This window comes from Filicampus tigris, chromosome 6 (genome assembly GCF_054856515.1).
Source record: "Filicampus tigris isolate MCC_2025a chromosome 6, RoL_Ftig_1.0, whole genome shotgun sequence".
Classification (NCBI taxonomy): Eukaryota; Metazoa; Chordata; class Actinopteri; order Syngnathiformes; family Syngnathidae; genus Filicampus; species Filicampus tigris.
This window is the reverse complement of record NC_141222.1, coordinates 4,245,691-4,263,292: the sequence shown is the minus strand read 5'-3', so window position 1 is coordinate 4,263,292 and position 17,602 is coordinate 4,245,691. Positions and strand designations below refer to the sequence as shown.

At 43.6% G+C, this 17,602-nt stretch overlaps 1 protein-coding gene and 1 long non-coding RNA gene across 2 annotated transcripts in view; one reads left to right on the top strand and one right to left on the bottom strand.

The window, feature by feature from the left end:
* The window catches only part of LOC147145527 (insulin-like growth factor-binding protein 4), a 28,061-nt gene that overhangs the window by 3,339 nt on the left and 7,120 nt on the right, over positions 1 to 17,602 (bottom strand). Inside the window, exons 2-3 of the mRNA XM_086034693.1 lie at positions 8,318 to 8,481; positions 3,895 to 4,020 (exon numbers count right to left, since the gene is read on the bottom strand). Of these exons, the coding sequence (XP_085890819.1) occupies positions 3,895 to 4,020; positions 8,318 to 8,481 (290 nt within the window). The remainder of the gene's footprint in view (positions 1 to 3,894; positions 4,021 to 8,317; positions 8,482 to 17,602) is intronic.
* Positions 14,593 to 16,174, top strand: LOC147145528 (uncharacterized). The gene is made up of 2 exons (XR_015087297.1): positions 14,593 to 14,708; positions 15,837 to 16,174. It is a non-coding gene; the product is annotated as an uncharacterized LOC147145528 (long non-coding RNA).

The window sequence follows — 17,602 nt, the reverse complement described above, 5'->3', positions numbered from 1 at the left end:
GGTCGTGAGGTTACTGTCATCTGATTAGCCAAATAACTACACTGCACACACCCATTTCCTGGTTTTAAGCGATTGAGTATCGAGAAAATACAGTATAGCCTACAGTACACACAATTATGTGTTTTACAACAATGCTTAACCATTTTTACAATTTCATATGTACATGTGGATGAAATATTGAAGCTTGTGGTAATTTTAGGAAGCTGCGCACACCTCGCCGAGTCCATTTATTTAAATGACAGCGAGCTCTCCATTCAAATGAATGAGAGGTCGCCAGGTCTCCAAAAGGAGCACAAGGCACACCCCGTGGAGCCTTCCCAAGGTCTTGACCAGCAATGACGACATTCTCTACCCGCAGCCCGGAGCCTCGGCGTGGGTCGTGGCCCCCACCTGCCGGATGGCGGCTTGGGGTGGCTGCCGGAGGATTTCAGATGCCGGAATGTTGACGACAATGAGCAACTCAGAGAGGCAGCCAAACGAATGAGAGGCGGCCGAGTGAATGGACGTGATGATGTACGCATGGCTTGCAAAACTCTTTGACCACAAGCGTCACCGGTCACTATTTCATCCATTGGAACATATGAAATTGTATGGTTAGGTGTTGTTGACATAACATAATGTATGTGTACTCGATGGTGTCGAGCGGATATCTCTCATCTCTCCAAAATCATCACTTTTCATTCCGTGTATCACTGAGCGGTGCAGGTTTGCAAGTGTAAATGTTTTTCCGTCAGGGTTCGTTCAAAGTCACACAGATCTTCAGCAAGTTTTAAAGGGAAAGTCAACCCAAACATATTTTTTCCAGAATATGTTCAATGCAGGCGGCGGTGGTCGGCTGGTTAGCACATCCGCCTCACAATTCAGAGGTTGTGGGTTCGATCCCGGCTCCGGCCTACTTGTGTGGGGTTTCATGTTCTTCCCGTGCCTGTGTGGGTTTTAACCGGGTACTCCGGTTTCTTCCCACATTCCAAAAACATGCATGGTAAGTTGATTGGACACTCTAAATTGCCCCTAGGTGTGATTGTGAGTGCGGATGTTTGTTTGTCTCTGCGTGCCCTGCGATTGGCTGGCAACCAATTCACGGTGTCCCCCGCCTAATGCCCGAGGACAGCTGGGATGGGCTCCAGCACGCCCGCGACCCTTGTGAAGGATAAGCGGTATAGATAATGGATGGATGGATGAATGCAGGCCCACTAGTCTGAACACGGCATTCGTATTAATATTGCATTTGTGGAATATAAGAAATCCACCTGTTTTTAGCTAGCTCAGGGGGTGGCTATTTTGCCACTTCTGTCGAAGATGACATCAAAGTTGTTCAAGGCTCAGATAATGACCAATCATGGCTCAGCTTCAGAAAACAGATGAGCTGCATTGGTCGTTACCTTGAGTGACTTCAATGTCATCTTCAGTCAACAGAAGTGACGAAATGACCGCCCCATGAGATGGCTAAAAATGGGTGCATTTTGCATTTTGCTTAACTTATAGTCCCCAAACGCAATATTAATCAGAGTGCCATATTTGAACTAGTGGGCCTGCATAGAACATATTCTGGAAAAAAATATGTTAGGTTTGACTTCCCTCTTTAACAGTTACAAATTGCTTTTTTTGTCGCAATGAAATCTTGAACATGTCAGCGATTTATACTGTATTGTTATTGGCGACGGGTGGCAGGTGGCTGTCTCTCGCCGGCTTGAATCCGGAAATGGATTTTTCGTCTGTGTGAAAGCTTCTATGCGTTTGATGGTCTGTAATTTGCGACATCGCCACATCATTGAAGTGTCCGAGACTTGCCACTCTGCGAGTGTGTAGTTGGTCCTGCCCCAATCCCGCCCTAAATGATTGGTGCCTGTTTTAATGGAAAAGCAACAGAGGCCAGGTCAGGTCATGCAAGGCCAGGGCGGTGTGGCGCCAGGCTGATCTAGAACCTGTAGTGGAAAAGCGGCTTTAGTCATTTTGAGCCTTCTAGTTTGATACCACCACAACCCAAAAGATTGTGAATGATTGCAATGCTCAAATGGACAGACAATGAATGACCTGTTTAAATTGTGACAGAAGCCTTTCATTTGAACTGAAAATCAGTCAGTGGTCATTTCAAGTATTACCACTAAAGCTTTCCAATTACAATTACATTCTAGATTACTTTAAATGTGCTAACTACCTTATTGGCTGGAACATTCCAACATTAAATTTTAAATTATGCCAGACCAAACACGGGATATGTTTTGCGTTCATACTGCCTGCAGTAGAATGACAAATCCTGTTCACAGCATTAATAAATACAGTAAAACACACAGGAAAAAAAGGCTGTAATCACAAAACTTTAGCAGACATTGATTGGAAGTGGGGCGGCACGGTGGTCGACTGGTTTGCACGTCCGCCTCACAGTTCAGAGGTCGTGGGTTCGATCGCGGCTCCGGCCTCCCTGTGTGGAGTTTGCATGTTCTCCCCGTGCCTGTGTGGGTTTTCTCCAGATACTCCGGTTTCCTCCCACATTCCAAAAACATGCTTGGTAGGTTGATTGGACACTCTAAATTGCCCGTAGTTGTGATTGTGAGTGTGGTTGTTTGTTTGTCCCTGCGATTGGCTGGCAACCAGTTCAGGGTGTCCCCCGCCTACTACCCGAAGACAGCTGGGATAGGCTCCAGCATGCCCTGCGACCCTTGTGAGGAGAAGCGGTATCGATAATGGATGGATGGATGATTGGAAGTGAGGGAACTCATTAGTTTGTAACTGGAATGCAGACAACCAAACTCTAATGTTAATATCTTGGACCCCTGAACTGACAAATCATTGTTTTGTCAAAAAATAGTAATTAGGGGCAGATATTGGCAACAAGAAACATTGTATTTTTTTTTTTTTTCATGTGCTTTTTTTTTTTTTTAATCTATATTTTTTACTTTGGGTACATTGGTCTCCTTGCATCATAGATCACTCAAAATAAATATGAACATAGGAAATTGGAAATAATTACAACAAAATTCTATAAAAGTTAGAATACCACAAATCGTAGGCTGGCACGTGATGAATTGTTGACAAATGCTCTTTCTTTTGCTGGAAAAATAATGTTTAAAGAAATGAGTAACTGAATGTCAAAGGGTTAACTATAATAATCGAAGCACTGGAGATTCTACAAGAACGGCACGGCATAGATAAAACATTTGAAAAATATTTTGGACGCTATATTTTCATTGGCTAGTGAACAAGCCAGCAACTCTCCATAAAATGTTCTTATTTGTCCCTCATGACATGTGCTTTACTTCCCAGTACTTTTTATCGCAGTTTCTAACAGTCAACAGATTTCTCAGAATTTCTGCAGACAGGGAAACTTTAACACGTTGCACAATCAGTGTATGTCAGTCTGGTGAGGACGTGTGCCTTTTCAGAGCTTTTCTTTGATTACATACAAAGCTCACAGCAATCTTATCTCCAGTCTTAGTCTCTCTCTCCCTTTCGCTTGCTACAAGTATTATCAAGCGTATATGAATTGTTGAAGAATCTGGGCAAAGCAGAAAAATAACAAACTAAAAGAAATGATGTCCAAAAGGTAACAGCATCCATTGTTGCAATGCAATCAGTCGTGAGGCATTGAGTGGAATGCATTTGATATGCACCGTTCAGCTCTCGAAAGGAAAGTAAATCATATTTCGTGTGAGCTAAAAATAATAATATTAAATAAATCAAGACCTTGCTGATCTCAAAGGAGTGTCTACTTGGACACGTTTGTGTTGATTTTGCACTCATAAGGCAATATTTAATCTGCTGCAGGCATGTTATGTATTCTGGCTCAGAAACAGATGATGTAGTTTGGAAGGAACTACTTGATGTATCAACATCGGCCTTTCATTTTCTATTAGATTAGTAACAGCCAGGAATTGCGTACTTCATGTCACAGACCTGTTTAGTGTGGAAGTCTCCATTCTTGTCACAGTTGGGAATGGGAATTGTGAAGAGATCATCATGGGTGCGGGAATTGGATGCCAATCTGTCCAGTGCTCTCTGCAGCTCAGCACGACAGGGAGCCTGAGGGGGACACCATTGTCAGTGAACAATGAATTTGTGAATATGTACAAAACAAATGTGCTCATTCTCATTCATATCATAAATCATGTCAGTGAGAAGCCAATGAAAAAAATGTATAATTAATATACATATTACACCATAATGCAATGAAGTGCCCCATAAAAAAAAAGTCAAATTAAAATTTATGAAATATTGTGCATATACCAGCAGTCAAATCTTTATTGAATTCTCTACTAAATGGGAGTCTTGTTCATTTCTTTGCAGGTTTTCCACACTTCACATATAGAGTGCTTTCCATAGTCATGTTCTTTATTTTAAATCATCTCAACCACATGTTTACGCCTACTGTGCCATTGAAGAGGTCGTGTACTATTAATGTAGCCAATCAGTAAAAATCAACAATTCACTATAAAGTAAATTCGTCAAATTTCTAAACTAATTCCTTTTGTGTTTTATGTTGTGTGTTTGTTTTTTTTCTACAGCGCCAACAGTCAAGCTTGCGCAATATTGATTGGTTACGTCAACGACGTTTGCAGCATGCAGGGTAGCATATTCATAATAATAATTGTATTCAACAGAGCCAAAGCACCTGAGCCAAACCTCCCTACCATTATGTGCTCGAGTCTGATCTTACACAGTGGCACAGGCCTCAGATTGAGACATCCGCACTTTCTACACCACTCCTATACATGCCATTATGGTTGGATTTTGACCTTCATCTTTGAAGGTTATTGTTGATTTTTGAAAATGTATTTTATGATGAGGTTTTGCTAAAACACATATATTCCTGTAAAATGTTTACAATCCATTAGCTATCCTGTTCAAGGTGCGTGTGAATCGGAGCCTATCGTTTTGTCGGGTAGTTGCTAGTCAATTGCACAGCACATGTATGCCGGTATTGACATTCACACCATCACTGAGTGGATACTTATCACACCCTGCTTGCATGGAAGTCGGGTGATCTATCAGTGATCACTCTCTTTGATGATGCAAGAATTCTGCTCAATGCCAGTGGAATGCAGTGTTTTTGGGCTTTTTGCTTAAAAGTAGAAAAGGCATTGTTTGTTTTTTTTGTTTTTTGTCATTACCAACCCCATATTTCAACTAATGTAATTAAAGAAGTATGGTACACATCCTCACATTGGAAAAATAATTCATTCTATGTCCTAAAATAATTGTTACTTATTTGAAAGCCCTTAGCTCTTTATAGGGCGCTCGTTGAAATACTACAAAATTTAAAAAAATGCACTTTGAGCAGTGTTTTTCAAACACTGTGCCAGGGCACACCAGTGAGATATTGTCAGGTGTGCGGTAGGAAATCTAATTTGGGTGCCTGTGCGGTCTAGCGCCTGGCAGCGTAATCATGTATTTACTACATTGTAGTACTCTTCCATACCAGTAGGTAGCAGCAGGTAGCTAATTGTCTTTGTTTACTGACCATCCAATTAGTGATGCATGGATGCAGCGACAGGTGGAGAGCAAGTTGACAGTGACAGTGATGGATACGTTTTTGAAGAGGAAAACTGCTGACTCTGAACTGGACCCTGGACAAAATCCGGACGCAGATGAACGCCCTAGTATGAGTTGAGGTCAAAAGAAGACAAAAACATCCAGCAAAGTTTCTGGTGCGAGGCAATACAACGAAAGCTAACTTGCAATCGGATATATTTTTACCGGACATGCAACGGCACCAACTCTGTTGTGCTTGCTATGTGATGAAAAGCTCTATAACGTCATTCTTCAATGTTAAAAAATGCTTATATAAACAATATAACACATATATTGTTAAAATAAGCTTTTTTTTCTCCGCAATTTCAGATGGTGGTGTGCCGAAGGATTTTTTCCATGAAAGAAATGTGCCTTGACTCAAAAAACACAGCTTTAGAGTGTTATTGGGGGGCATAACCAGAGTTAGAATTAATCTGAAAAATAAATTAATAATTCATCATATTAATAATTAATTAATTAATTATTCACATCACAGCCATGTGATGTGGGGTGATCTCTTCTGAATCGTTGAGTGAGGACCATATGGTTCTTGACCTCACCCGGTAAAAGAGGGTGACCATTTGCAAAGGATGCGGAAATGACCAAAAAATAGTCACCTGCCCTATAAAGGGTTAACTTTTTGAGATATGAATGCTGTGTTTGGAAGATTAAAAAGTGTATGCACTGTAGTGGTCTACAGTACTTCCAAGTAAAGTTTTATTTCATTTCAAGAGCTGACAATCTAAAGTTATGTTCTGCAATAAAGTAATATTGCAGTTTGTAACCTGATTCATGTGGTTTGGATGAATGGGCGATGTTTAATAGTAAACACCTGCTGGAGCTGGAGCTGCTTCTGAGCTTTGCGCTGCCATTTTGCAGTCAATCTCCGCTATTCACGAGGAAATGACAAATAGTGCAAATCCATTTATAATTGAAGCGCAATGAAATGAATTGCATTTACAAACCCCAAGCATTCTTCAGAAAGCAATGATTACTGACAGAGCTTCACTCTGTTGCCCCCAAAAAAAGTAAATAGAAACAGAACACTATGATTTGCAAATTCTTTTCAATCTATATTCAGTTGAATACACCACAAAGACAAGACATTTAATGTTCAAACTGATGAACGTTGTTTTTTTGCAAATATGCACTTATTTTTAATAGTTACAATATTCAACTTTTAATGAATATTCAATGTATATCTGACGCTATGGATACTTTGACTCCTTATTGCTGCTTAACCCACCAAAATCTCTGAAACTTTTATATATTTTAGGGATAACATTTGTGAGGGATAACATATCCTGGAAATTTTTGTTAAGGTCATGTGATCCACAAGGTTAATTTCAAAGTAAAGTTATACGTCAAAAGGTCGAGTTAAAAATTATGCACCAATCTTCTATCCATCCATCCATCCATTATCTATACCGCTTCTCCTCACAAGAGTCGCGGGGAGTGCTGGAGCCTATCCCAGCTGTCTTCGGGCAGTAGGCGGGGGGACACCCTGAATTGGTTGCCAGCCAATCGCAGGGCACACAAAGACAAACATCCGCACTCACAATCACACCTAGGGGCAATTCAGAGAGTCCAATCAACTTACCATGCATGTTTTTTGGAATGTGGGAGGAAACCGGAGTACCCGGAGAAAAACCACGCAGGCACGGGGAGAACATGCAAACTCCACACAGGGGGGCCGGAGCCGGGATCGAACATACGACCTCTGAACTGTGAGGCAGACGTGCTAACCAGTCGACCACCGTGCCGCCACCAATCTTCTAAACGCTTGAATTCACTTTCCAACAGTTTCTGTTTTGTGAAGATTGACCTAGCAGTTCCTGAGGTATAAGGGTTCAAAGGAAGAAACCCATGCCCCTTTTTGCCGAAAATGTCAATATTCGCTGGGCGGTAGCTGCCAAACCCCTGCCTAAAATTTGAGATTTTGTGTTGTGCCATCACTATCAAGAAGTACAGCAAGTTTCATTAAAATCCAAATCTGCTTGGGTGATTTGACATGGAACGATGCCTCTGTTTGTTAATACTGAGATGTACAGTACATTGTTTAACCCATTAAGGCCCAAAGCGCCTGGCTCAACAGCTCCCCAAAACTGCCGGTCGTCTTTGGAATTACCCTTGAAAACCTGAAGTTTTCCCAGAAATTCAAAACCTACAAAATAATTAATATCCCAGCCCCTGTAGCAGACAGAAACATAATTCCAAAATAATTTGAGACCTTAGACATGTGGCTTTCACACAGACTCGAGTTTATTCATCTTTATTGTTTCAATCGAAGAGGTAAAAATAAAGTGTCTGTGCAAGATAAGCACTATTTTTAATGTAAAAAATCGCGTGGTAATTACCACCCTCTATTCTGTTGCAAAGCTGTCGATATTGTCATTGTCTACAAACATATATCTTAACCATATATCACGTTCGACTGGTTCTACTGGTTCAAATTAAGTTAAAATCGGTCTCTACCTGGCCCTCGAGGACGTGTATTATTTTCTGTCTTTACACAAAATGATGTCAGCACATATCATTAGACAGGTTCGATTGTTAAATCCGTCGAATATTCAAAGACATGAGTTATTGTCTGTTCCTTGTCCTCCTTTGTGACTTAGAAAATCAACTTCATGTGTATGGCCTATCAATTTGACTGTTTTCAGTTCAGGGTGAAAATGAGTAATTATGCCGTACCTTGGCAACATTCCACTTCTAATCTCATGCGCTACAATTTGTGAATCCCGCTCTCGAGATGTACGGCCGTGAGTGCGTTATTCTCTGACTGTGATTAAATGATGCTTTTGCTCACCAGCGCTGCCTTGGCTTCCTCCCTCGCGGTGTTGCTTCTCTGATTTGTGGATTTTGGTGGGTGTCGGGCCAGGGTCTTCTGTATGCATCGTTTGTCTTGTGGACTGCATCGGATATTGCTGTTGTTTGGGTGCTCAGGGATGATTTCATCCTGCCGTTCCATCACTAAAGGCAGCAAGAAGCAAGACAAATCAATCAATCAGACTTACAGTATGTCAAAGTTACTTTCCTGCTGTTGTGATACTGTTACATGTGGGAGTAAGCTTCACTCTGGTGATTCATAAGAAGTGCCGCCACATCAGGATTTATTAGGTAGTTTAAATGACAGCACCCCTGTTGCGGCCTGTAGCACATTCACCTCTGTATGCCAAGTTCTGTGGCCCTACAGCTGCTTCCTGAGGAAATGTCCACTCCCTCTTCATCCTACTTCCCTCCAGATGGAGACTGTTAAATGGAATTTGCACTTGCATTTGTCATACTGTAAGTGGGCACTGCTGTGTCTGCGTATGTGCATGTGCTCCTCACTGTGCACTCATCCACACTCATTTCACCTGTGGCTTGTGAGACTTGGCAGTGTTTTGTTCTTCCAGTTTATTACCTGTGGCGTTTTTATAGACTGGCACTGGAATCAAAGCAGGCTAAACTATAAAAGCTGTAGATTTGCTCTATACAAGGTCCCTGCCTGCAGGCATCCAATTAAACACGGTTGGCAAAGGGAAAGAAAGAGAGGGCAGTTCTGTTGCCGGCTAACCTTTTGCATGGTGATTTGGCTTTGGATTTCTTTTGTGTGAGGGTGTGTGTGTGGGGGGGGGGGTGCGTGGGTGTGGGAGTGTATGTGTGTGTGTGTGTGTGTGTGTGTGTGTTGTCTTATAATGTATATCCACAACATGTAAGAACTTACAGAGCATTCGGTTACGTTTTGACTGTTGACGGCAAAACAATGAATGGGGTTTTATGCTCATGCCTGCAAAACATGTACAGAATACATCAAACATACAGTATATTAATGCAAATGTTGCAGTAAGCCTGCTGTGGTCCTAGTCTGTAAAGTAATGCGATTTTCTTAACTGTCTTTCTTGGCGTGTCTGGGTCCTTTCTGTTTATTTTTAGTCTGGCTGCTTTTAATCTTCGCTCATCAGCACTTCCTATCGCAAGTGCCAGCATTGTTTCAGTGGTTTCCTTCATCCAAAGTTGTTAATTCTTCTCTTTTGTCCGTTCGGGCTTCCGATTGCATGCGCTCTTACTGGAGACAGCAATCACATTTGGGAGTGGGTCAAGAGTGAAATGTCTTGTTTGTTCCTTCAATTGCTGTTTTTCTTGTGAGAAAGAAACACGTTTTTGATTAGGATAATGTGATCTTCTCATCATGATTATAATAACATAATTACTACATTATTATTTTTTCCAAGTTACAAATGAAATTGCATTGTGATGATATTGTTTTCTGATGACTTGATCCTTATTTGCCACGATTGAAATTTAAATAAATTATATTTTCATATGACATTATATTCATATAACTTAAAAGAATCTAGATGCTTTTTATTCTGAGTAAAAACAATTGAATATCCTTGAGGGCTGGGTACTGTCATGGTCTGTTCTTGTTGTGGTCATGCTTTATTTTTGTTGTTCCCAGTTGCTCCAGTAGGGGCAGTAGGTGGATCCTCTGCAGCGCACCTGTTTGTAATCTTAATCAATGGACTATTTAAGGACTGCCAAGAAGACAACTCCTTGTCGGATTATTTCTCTGCTTGCTAGTGACCATAGCACCAAGTATTGAATTTTCTAGACGGCCTCTCATGTTTTCGCCATGTATTTTGCTCCCTTTGTTGCCTCAAGTTTTTCGCCATAGTACGTATTGTATCTTGTGTTATTAAAGCTACCCTCGGTTGAACTTTTTGGAATTGGTGTAATCTGTTTTTTTTACAACAAGCAATTTTCATTAATTCTTTCCTTGCCTTTTGCAAGCATTTTTGGTTATTTTCGTTTTCCTGGTTTTCTCACACCGCCGCCTTTTGTTGCACTTTGTCGGTCTTGGGTTAGGGTTAGGGGTTAGGGGGTTAGGTGTTATTTTTTTTCTAATAAACCCTTTTTGTTCAAAACACCATCTGAGTCCGCTTTGGTTCCAGGTCCGCCCGGAACCCTTACAGAATAATCTGACCATGGACTCTGTGGACTTGGATCGGTTTATGAAAGCACTGGCCAGCCAAGAACAGCTGGTGGCAGAGCTCCGCGGCACTGTCGCCCTGCTAACCCACTGGTTAGTGGAGTTAGGGATGCGGGTAGGGCAGCCAAGCCCCCAAGCTGTGGCTACATTCACGTCACCCACATTTCCTACCGGGGTGTACCCACCGGTGGGTGGGAACCGCGAAGCCTCCCTACCTCACCCATCTCGTTATGGTGGGGAACCTGGTTTGTGCCGTCAATTTATACATCATTGCAGTCTAATCTTTGATCAGCAGCCCTTTACTTGCGCCCAGGATAGCACCAAGGTGGCTTTCATGATTAGTTTATTGACTGGCGAGGCTAGTTCTTGGGCCATGGCCATGAGCAATTCCTGTCGTGAACTTTGGTCTTCCTTCCCGGACTTCCTTGCTGAGTTTCGGCGGGTGTTCCACCATCCAGTTTGCGGGAAGGAGGCCGGAGGTCAGTTATTGGACTGTTATCAGGGTAGTCAGTCAGTTGCTGACTATTCCACTGCCTTACGCATCTTGGCGGCGGAGAGTGGTTTTGGTGACTGTGTGTTGCGTGCCATCTACACTGACTTGAGTTCCTCCCTGAAAAATAAACTGGCCATCCATGATGACAGCACGACTTTGGAGGAACTCATCAGTCTTGCCAGTAGACTGGACAACTACCTTCAAGACAGACACCGGGAGCGTGGAGGGGAGCAGCTCCATGCTCGGCCGAGGTCCTTCCATGTCAACCAGATGCCTCCTAACCACGAGACTGCACAACCCCACCATCCCGAGCGCCACATAATTCCAGGGGTGGCCACATCGGTTGAGGGACAGATGCAGCTGGGAGAAGGACGTCTGGGACTGATGGAGAGACAGTGACGGTTCCACGCGCATGCCTGCTTCTACTGTGGTCAGCAGGGCCATTGCATCTCCACGTGCCCGACCAGACCTCCACGCCGGGCCGGTCCATCTACATGTATGGGCAAGTGTGAGCCAGCCACTGCGCCCAGCAGTGACCGCAGAGATCAGGGTGAGATCGACTCTGCGCAGACTCTGGGGGGAGAGACTGAGGTCGGTGCTCTCCGAGAGAACAGACTCCAACTCGAGGGAGAAATTATCAGTCCTAACCAAGCCCTTGTTATCCGCGCGCTTAACTCTGGGGCGGATGATTGCTTTATTGACCCAGCTTTGGTTAAGGAATTAGGTTGTCCGGTCGAGTAGTTAAAAGAAGTCAAGTGGGTGAACGATCTTGAGGGGTGACTCCTGGCGGAGGTTGAGCAAGTCAAGGGGCCTTTGATCTTGAAAGTTTCCGGCAATCATGTGGAGAATAGGCATTTTTTTTGTCATGCCCATACGAGCTGCACCAGTAGTTTTAGGATTACCCTGGCATAAGACCCACAACCCGGTCATCTCATGGGACCACCCTGCCATTGTAAGTTGGAGCTCCTTTTGTTATGCTCACTGCCTGAGGTCTGCTGTCGAGGGCAGTAAACCTTCCCGGGAAATTACAGTGGAGGAGATTTGTCTCGACAACATTCCCGAGATATATCATGACCTAGGTCGGGTATTTAGCAAGGAGCGCGCACAATCGTTGCCTCCCCACCGACCCTATGACTGTGCAATTGATATAATACCCAACTCACCACTGCCTACAACCCGCTTATATCAGATATCACAGCCCGAACAGCAAGCATTGAAAGAATTTATTGACGATTCGCTCTCAGCAGGTCTTATCAGGCCCTCCAAGTCCCCATTAGGGGTGGGGTTTTTCTTTATAGATAAGAAGGACAAGACCCTACGACCATGTGTAGACTATTGTGGTCTTAATGAAATCACCGTTAAAGACAAGTACCCGTTGCTTTTAATGGATTCCACTTTTGCCCCTCTTCAGTCCGCTACGATTTTTACTAAACTCGATTTACGTAGCGCTTACCATCTGGTACGCATTGAGGAGGGGGATGAATGGGAAAACAGCCTTCAAGACTCCTTTGGGGCACTTCGAGTACGTGGTCGTGCCGTTCGGTTTAACTAACGCCCCCGCTGTCTTCCAGAGTTTGATTAATGATGTGTTCAGAGACGTTCTAAACATTTTTTGTTTTGTCTATTTTGATGACATTCAGATTTTTTTTTTTTTCTCCTCATAACGTCCAAGGACACCAGCAACACGTTCGGATCATTTTACAGCGGTTGTTAGTAAATCGTCTGTTCGCGAAGACGGTGAAGTGTGAGTTTCACGTCGAGTCAGTTAAATTTCTCGGGTTCATTATCGAGGTGGGTCAGCTTAGAGCAGACCCGGCTAAAGTTCAAGCGGTGGTGGATTGGCCAACGGCCACTACCAGAAAACAATTGCAGCGCTTTCTGGGTTTCGCCAATTTTTATAGAAGGTTCATGGAGGGCTATAGCCAGAGGGCGCTACCTTTAACCCGGCTTTGGTCCGTAAAGGTCCCCTTTGATTGGAATGATAAGGCAGAAACACCTTTTCGCATGTTAAAGAGAGCCTTCACCAATCCTCCTGTCCTGCGTCATCCTAACACTGAGATACCTTTTTTTGTAGAAGTAGACGCTACGGATTCAGGAGTGGGGGCTGTACTGTCACGGCGTTCCCTGGTCGACCAGAGACTCCACCCTTGCGCCTTTTTCTCCCGTCGACTCAGCCCCGCGGAAGCCAATTACGACCTGGGTAACCGTGAACTGCTGGCCCTTCAAGAATGGCGGCACTGGCTTGAAGGAACCAAGGAGCCCTTCACCGTGTACACTGACCACAAAAACCTCTCCTACATTCGATCTGAAAAGAGGCTCAATTCACGCCAGGCCCGGTGGGCATTACTGTTGACTCGTTACAACTTCACCCTCACTTACTGCAGTGGGTCCAAGAATGGGAAGCTGGATGCCCTGTCCCGTATCCATGACCTTGCGGTGGAGTGCCCTGGGCCCGAAAACATTCTCCCCTATTGTGGGGGGTTGAGATGGGAGGTGGAGCGGAAGATCCAGGAGGCGCAAGGAGGGGGACGCAAGTACCAGCTGAATGTCCCGTGGGTAGACTGTTTGTGCCCCCGCAACTCCGATCAGAGGTGTTACGGTGGGGGCATACGTCAAAGGTGGTGTGGCCTCCTGGGATGGACCGCACATGTCGTCTCATCTCACAGCGATTTTGGTGGTCTTAGCTTAAGAGGGATGTCTTGGATTTGATCAAGGCCTGCGCCTGCAGCAAATCTTCCCGTCAACCACCGGGGTTACTGCAGCCTTTACCGGTTCCACCACGACCTTGGTCCCACATCTCATCTCTGAGTCTGCACTCAGGTGTGTATGCCTGTGTCGGCCCACGTCATGGGCCACCCATCTGCCTTGGGTGGAATATGCGCACAACACGCTGGTCTCGTCAGCCACGGGGGCCCGTCAAGTTTCGAGGGAGAACAGGGCCGCCCTGTCATGTACTGCAGCTCACAATCGGGCGATTGTGGATCGCCGGCGGCGTCCAGCGCCAGCGTACCAGGTTGGGCAGAATGTGTGGCTCTCTACCAAGGACTTGCATCTTGTTGGCTCTTCGCAAGTTGGGACCGAGGTTCACAGGTCCGTTTGAGGTGGAAGCGATCATCAACCCGGTGTCTGTCAGGCTCCGGTTGCCACCAACCATGAAGGTCCAACCCATTTCCACGTGTCCCTGCTCAAACCCGTGTCATCCAGCCCACTGTCCCCCCACTCCCACTCCGCCTCCTCCTCCACGGGTGATCAATGGCGGACCTGTGTACACGGTGAGGGAGATTTTGGACTCTAGGCGCAGGGGTCGGGGTGTCCAGTACTTGGTTGACTGGGAAGGCTATGGACCGGAGGAGCAGCAGTGGATCCCCCCCTCCTGGGTTGTGGACCCGTCCCTTCTCCGTACCTTCCACTCGTCCTTCCCTTCCAAGCCGGGTGGTCCGCCAGGAGGCGTCCTTTGAGGGCTGGGTACTGTCATGGTCTGTTCTTGTTGTGGTCATGCTTTGTTTTTGTTGTTCCCGGTTGCTCCAGTAGGGGCAGTAGGTGGATCCTCTGCAGCGCACCTGTTTGTTATCTTAATCAATGGACTATTTAAGGACTGCCAAGCAGACAACTCCTTGTCGGATTATTCCACCTTGCTCGTGACCATAGCACCACGTATTGAATTTTCTAGGCGTCCTCTCATGCTTTCGCCATGTATTTTGCTCCCTTTGTTGCCTTAAGTTTTTCGCCATAGTAAGTATTGTATCTTGTTATTAAAGCTACCCTCGGTTGAACTTTTTGGAATTGGTGTGATTTTGTCTTTTACGACAAGCAATTTTCGTTATTTCTTTCTTTGCCTTTTGCAAGCGTTTTTGGTTATTCTCGTTTTCCTGGTTTTGTCATACCGGTGCCTTTTATTGCACTTTGTCAGTCTTGCGTATTTTTTTTCGAATAAACCCTTTTTGTTCAAAACACCATCTGAGCCCACGCTTTTAGAGTCCGCTTTGATTCCGGGTCCTCCCGGAACCCTGACATGCTGACACAGCCCACCCATTTTCCATAGGTGATCCTCAACCAACCCAGTGAACCCCAATCCAATCCCTGTGTCCAAAGTCAGTGGTGTTAAACAGAGAGCTATCCAACCACTATCAACATTTTACAAAAATCTTGCATTAAATTTACTTCAACATATTTAAAAATTGCCACCAGCTTCAGATCTTCAGCGCACCCAAATCCAACCTTCAACCCATTTTGATTGGCCCAAGTAATTAACCCAACCTACATTGTCACAAAAGAGTGCTACAATGCTCAAGTAGGTTGAATCCAGCGTAGGGCTACTGCACCTTTAAAACGTGTTTTGTTTTCTCCTTAATTGAGATAACTGTTGTTGGGATTTGGGCTAAACAAATAAAAGTTGGTTTGATTTTGATTTTTTTTTTTTTTTTTGTATCCCATTCATCAGAACTACATCCAGTTTTCTTTGGGTGGTCGTGTCTGTGGGTGGCACTGCCCACCCCCGCGCGACCCCATGCTAAAGCCCCTGCTTAGAATTCAGACGATTTGTGAGTAATATTTGTTTCATTGACGGTTATGATCCATAACTTTAGCTAAGGCGGATGTAACATTTAGCACGAGGGCAGTCTGCATTGTCTTCACATCGCATTTCTCCAATAAACTGGCAACATTACAGCTAAGGAAACTTATGCGCTCAGCTGCAGAAGGGGTTTTGGGGGTTCACGCTGGAAAAGCTCATTTCCGAGAAATTGGGTTCAAATTTCTGCGTTCCTTCCTCTGCTATCATAGACACAGTCCCGTTAGTTAAAAATAAAGTAATAATCTACCATGTCGTGTGTTTTGCAACTTGTGCTTCATTTGTTTCAGAGCTAGAGGGAGCCACACAGTGAGCACCACCACTAAAACCTGCGGTGACCAAACGCAATGGAAGGGGATTTGGAGCTGTTGTAGGGCACTGCAGCTGATGCAGAAAGAACACTGCTGCTTTCTGATTCTGCAAGTTTAATTGCCTTTGATGTTTTGTTGGAATCAACCCCAGCAGTGGCACAAAAACAGCAAAGCTGAACAACGCCATCAATCCTCATGTCTCCTCTATGATGTGGTGGCTGATGGACTACGAATGGCTTTCTGCTTAGGATCCAAAAGATAAGAAATGTTCTACAATGTTTGATGATGTTCTTTCAATAAAGCTTTTAAGAAAAGTATTTTGTAGCAGCTCTGAAACGGTGCTATTATTGGTTCATTCACAATCTGCATAATTTGTAAAGCAGCTAAATAAAGCCGTAAAATCATTTTACAACAACATGCTGTATTATTTATTTACAGGAATTTACTGGCAAATTTAGTTGCCAGATAATTTCTGTAATTTATTAGAATACAAGAAAAAGTTGTTAACTAGATTACAATGAATTGCTGTTTTCTAAAATTAAGAGTACAGTAAGTAATTGTATTTTATATGCGGTTTGTACATGTTGTAATATATTTTTACAGTAATTAACTGAGATTTTACAATAATTACCTGGCAACTTTTTTGCCGGTAATTTACTGTAAATTCTACAGTCAATTATTTACAATGTAGGGCAAAAGTAATGCAACTCAATTTGCTCAAAAGCCACAACTACCTAGCGAGTGGCTTAGGAAAACAGCCCAGCACTTTTTAATGTCCAGTGATATATAATTACTAATATTCCCCATTTAAATTAACACAGAAAGGTATTTAAGTTTTCAGACAATTATTTGTCAGGTATCCAAGGATACAAAAAGGTTCTAAACTTCAAGTTTAGATGAACAGTTGTACTAAATCAAAGGATGAAATCTAGCTGACCTAAGATGAGGTCAAATCAGTACAAACCTTTTCAGCACTGTGCTGTTCACAATTTTTATTTTGGGCCCGCCGTGGAGTGAGTGATACACAACCACTAACAGCTACAAAGTAGAAAGCACCTCAGTCCAACACATTGATTGATTTGACATTTCTCACACAAGTCCAGCACACTGTGTTCCACAAAAAAATATGCGGGCCATTTAAAATAAATGCACTATGATGTTTTTGATTGATTGATGAACATTGAAAGCCAAAGTAAGGTCAATAGTTTTTTTTTCTTTCAGCGCTCTAGTGACACCTTCCTCACATCTGACCAAATAACTTTACTATTGGTTCAAAACCGAATGACCCAGAATGGCTGTGGTTGCCTGGGTCAAAGGTCAGCTCTCTGAGAATGTTACTGATCAGCACTCTTTGTGACGTCCACCTCAGAGGAAGTCAATAAAGCAACCAGACACCCTAAAAGCAAGGCTCTGTAAAGTTGTACTGAAAGAAACATATTCCCGGACTTCTTGATATAGGTTTCACTGCAGAAGCAGCAAAAGATGGCTGTCAATTATGATTCTGAGGGATTAATAGTCCTTGATTCTTGTTTAGGTTTGTGTCCTTTATGCACTGGAATAACTTCAACTTTTAGCCTCTGAATTTTGTTTTTATTCATATCTAATATGATTACAAAAATCCATTGGCAGTCACAGTCCTGTCTTAAAGATGAGGTCAACCCAAACATATTTTTTTCATGAATATCTTCTATGCAAGACCACTAATTGAAACAAGGCATTCTGATAAATATTGCGTTTGTGGAATA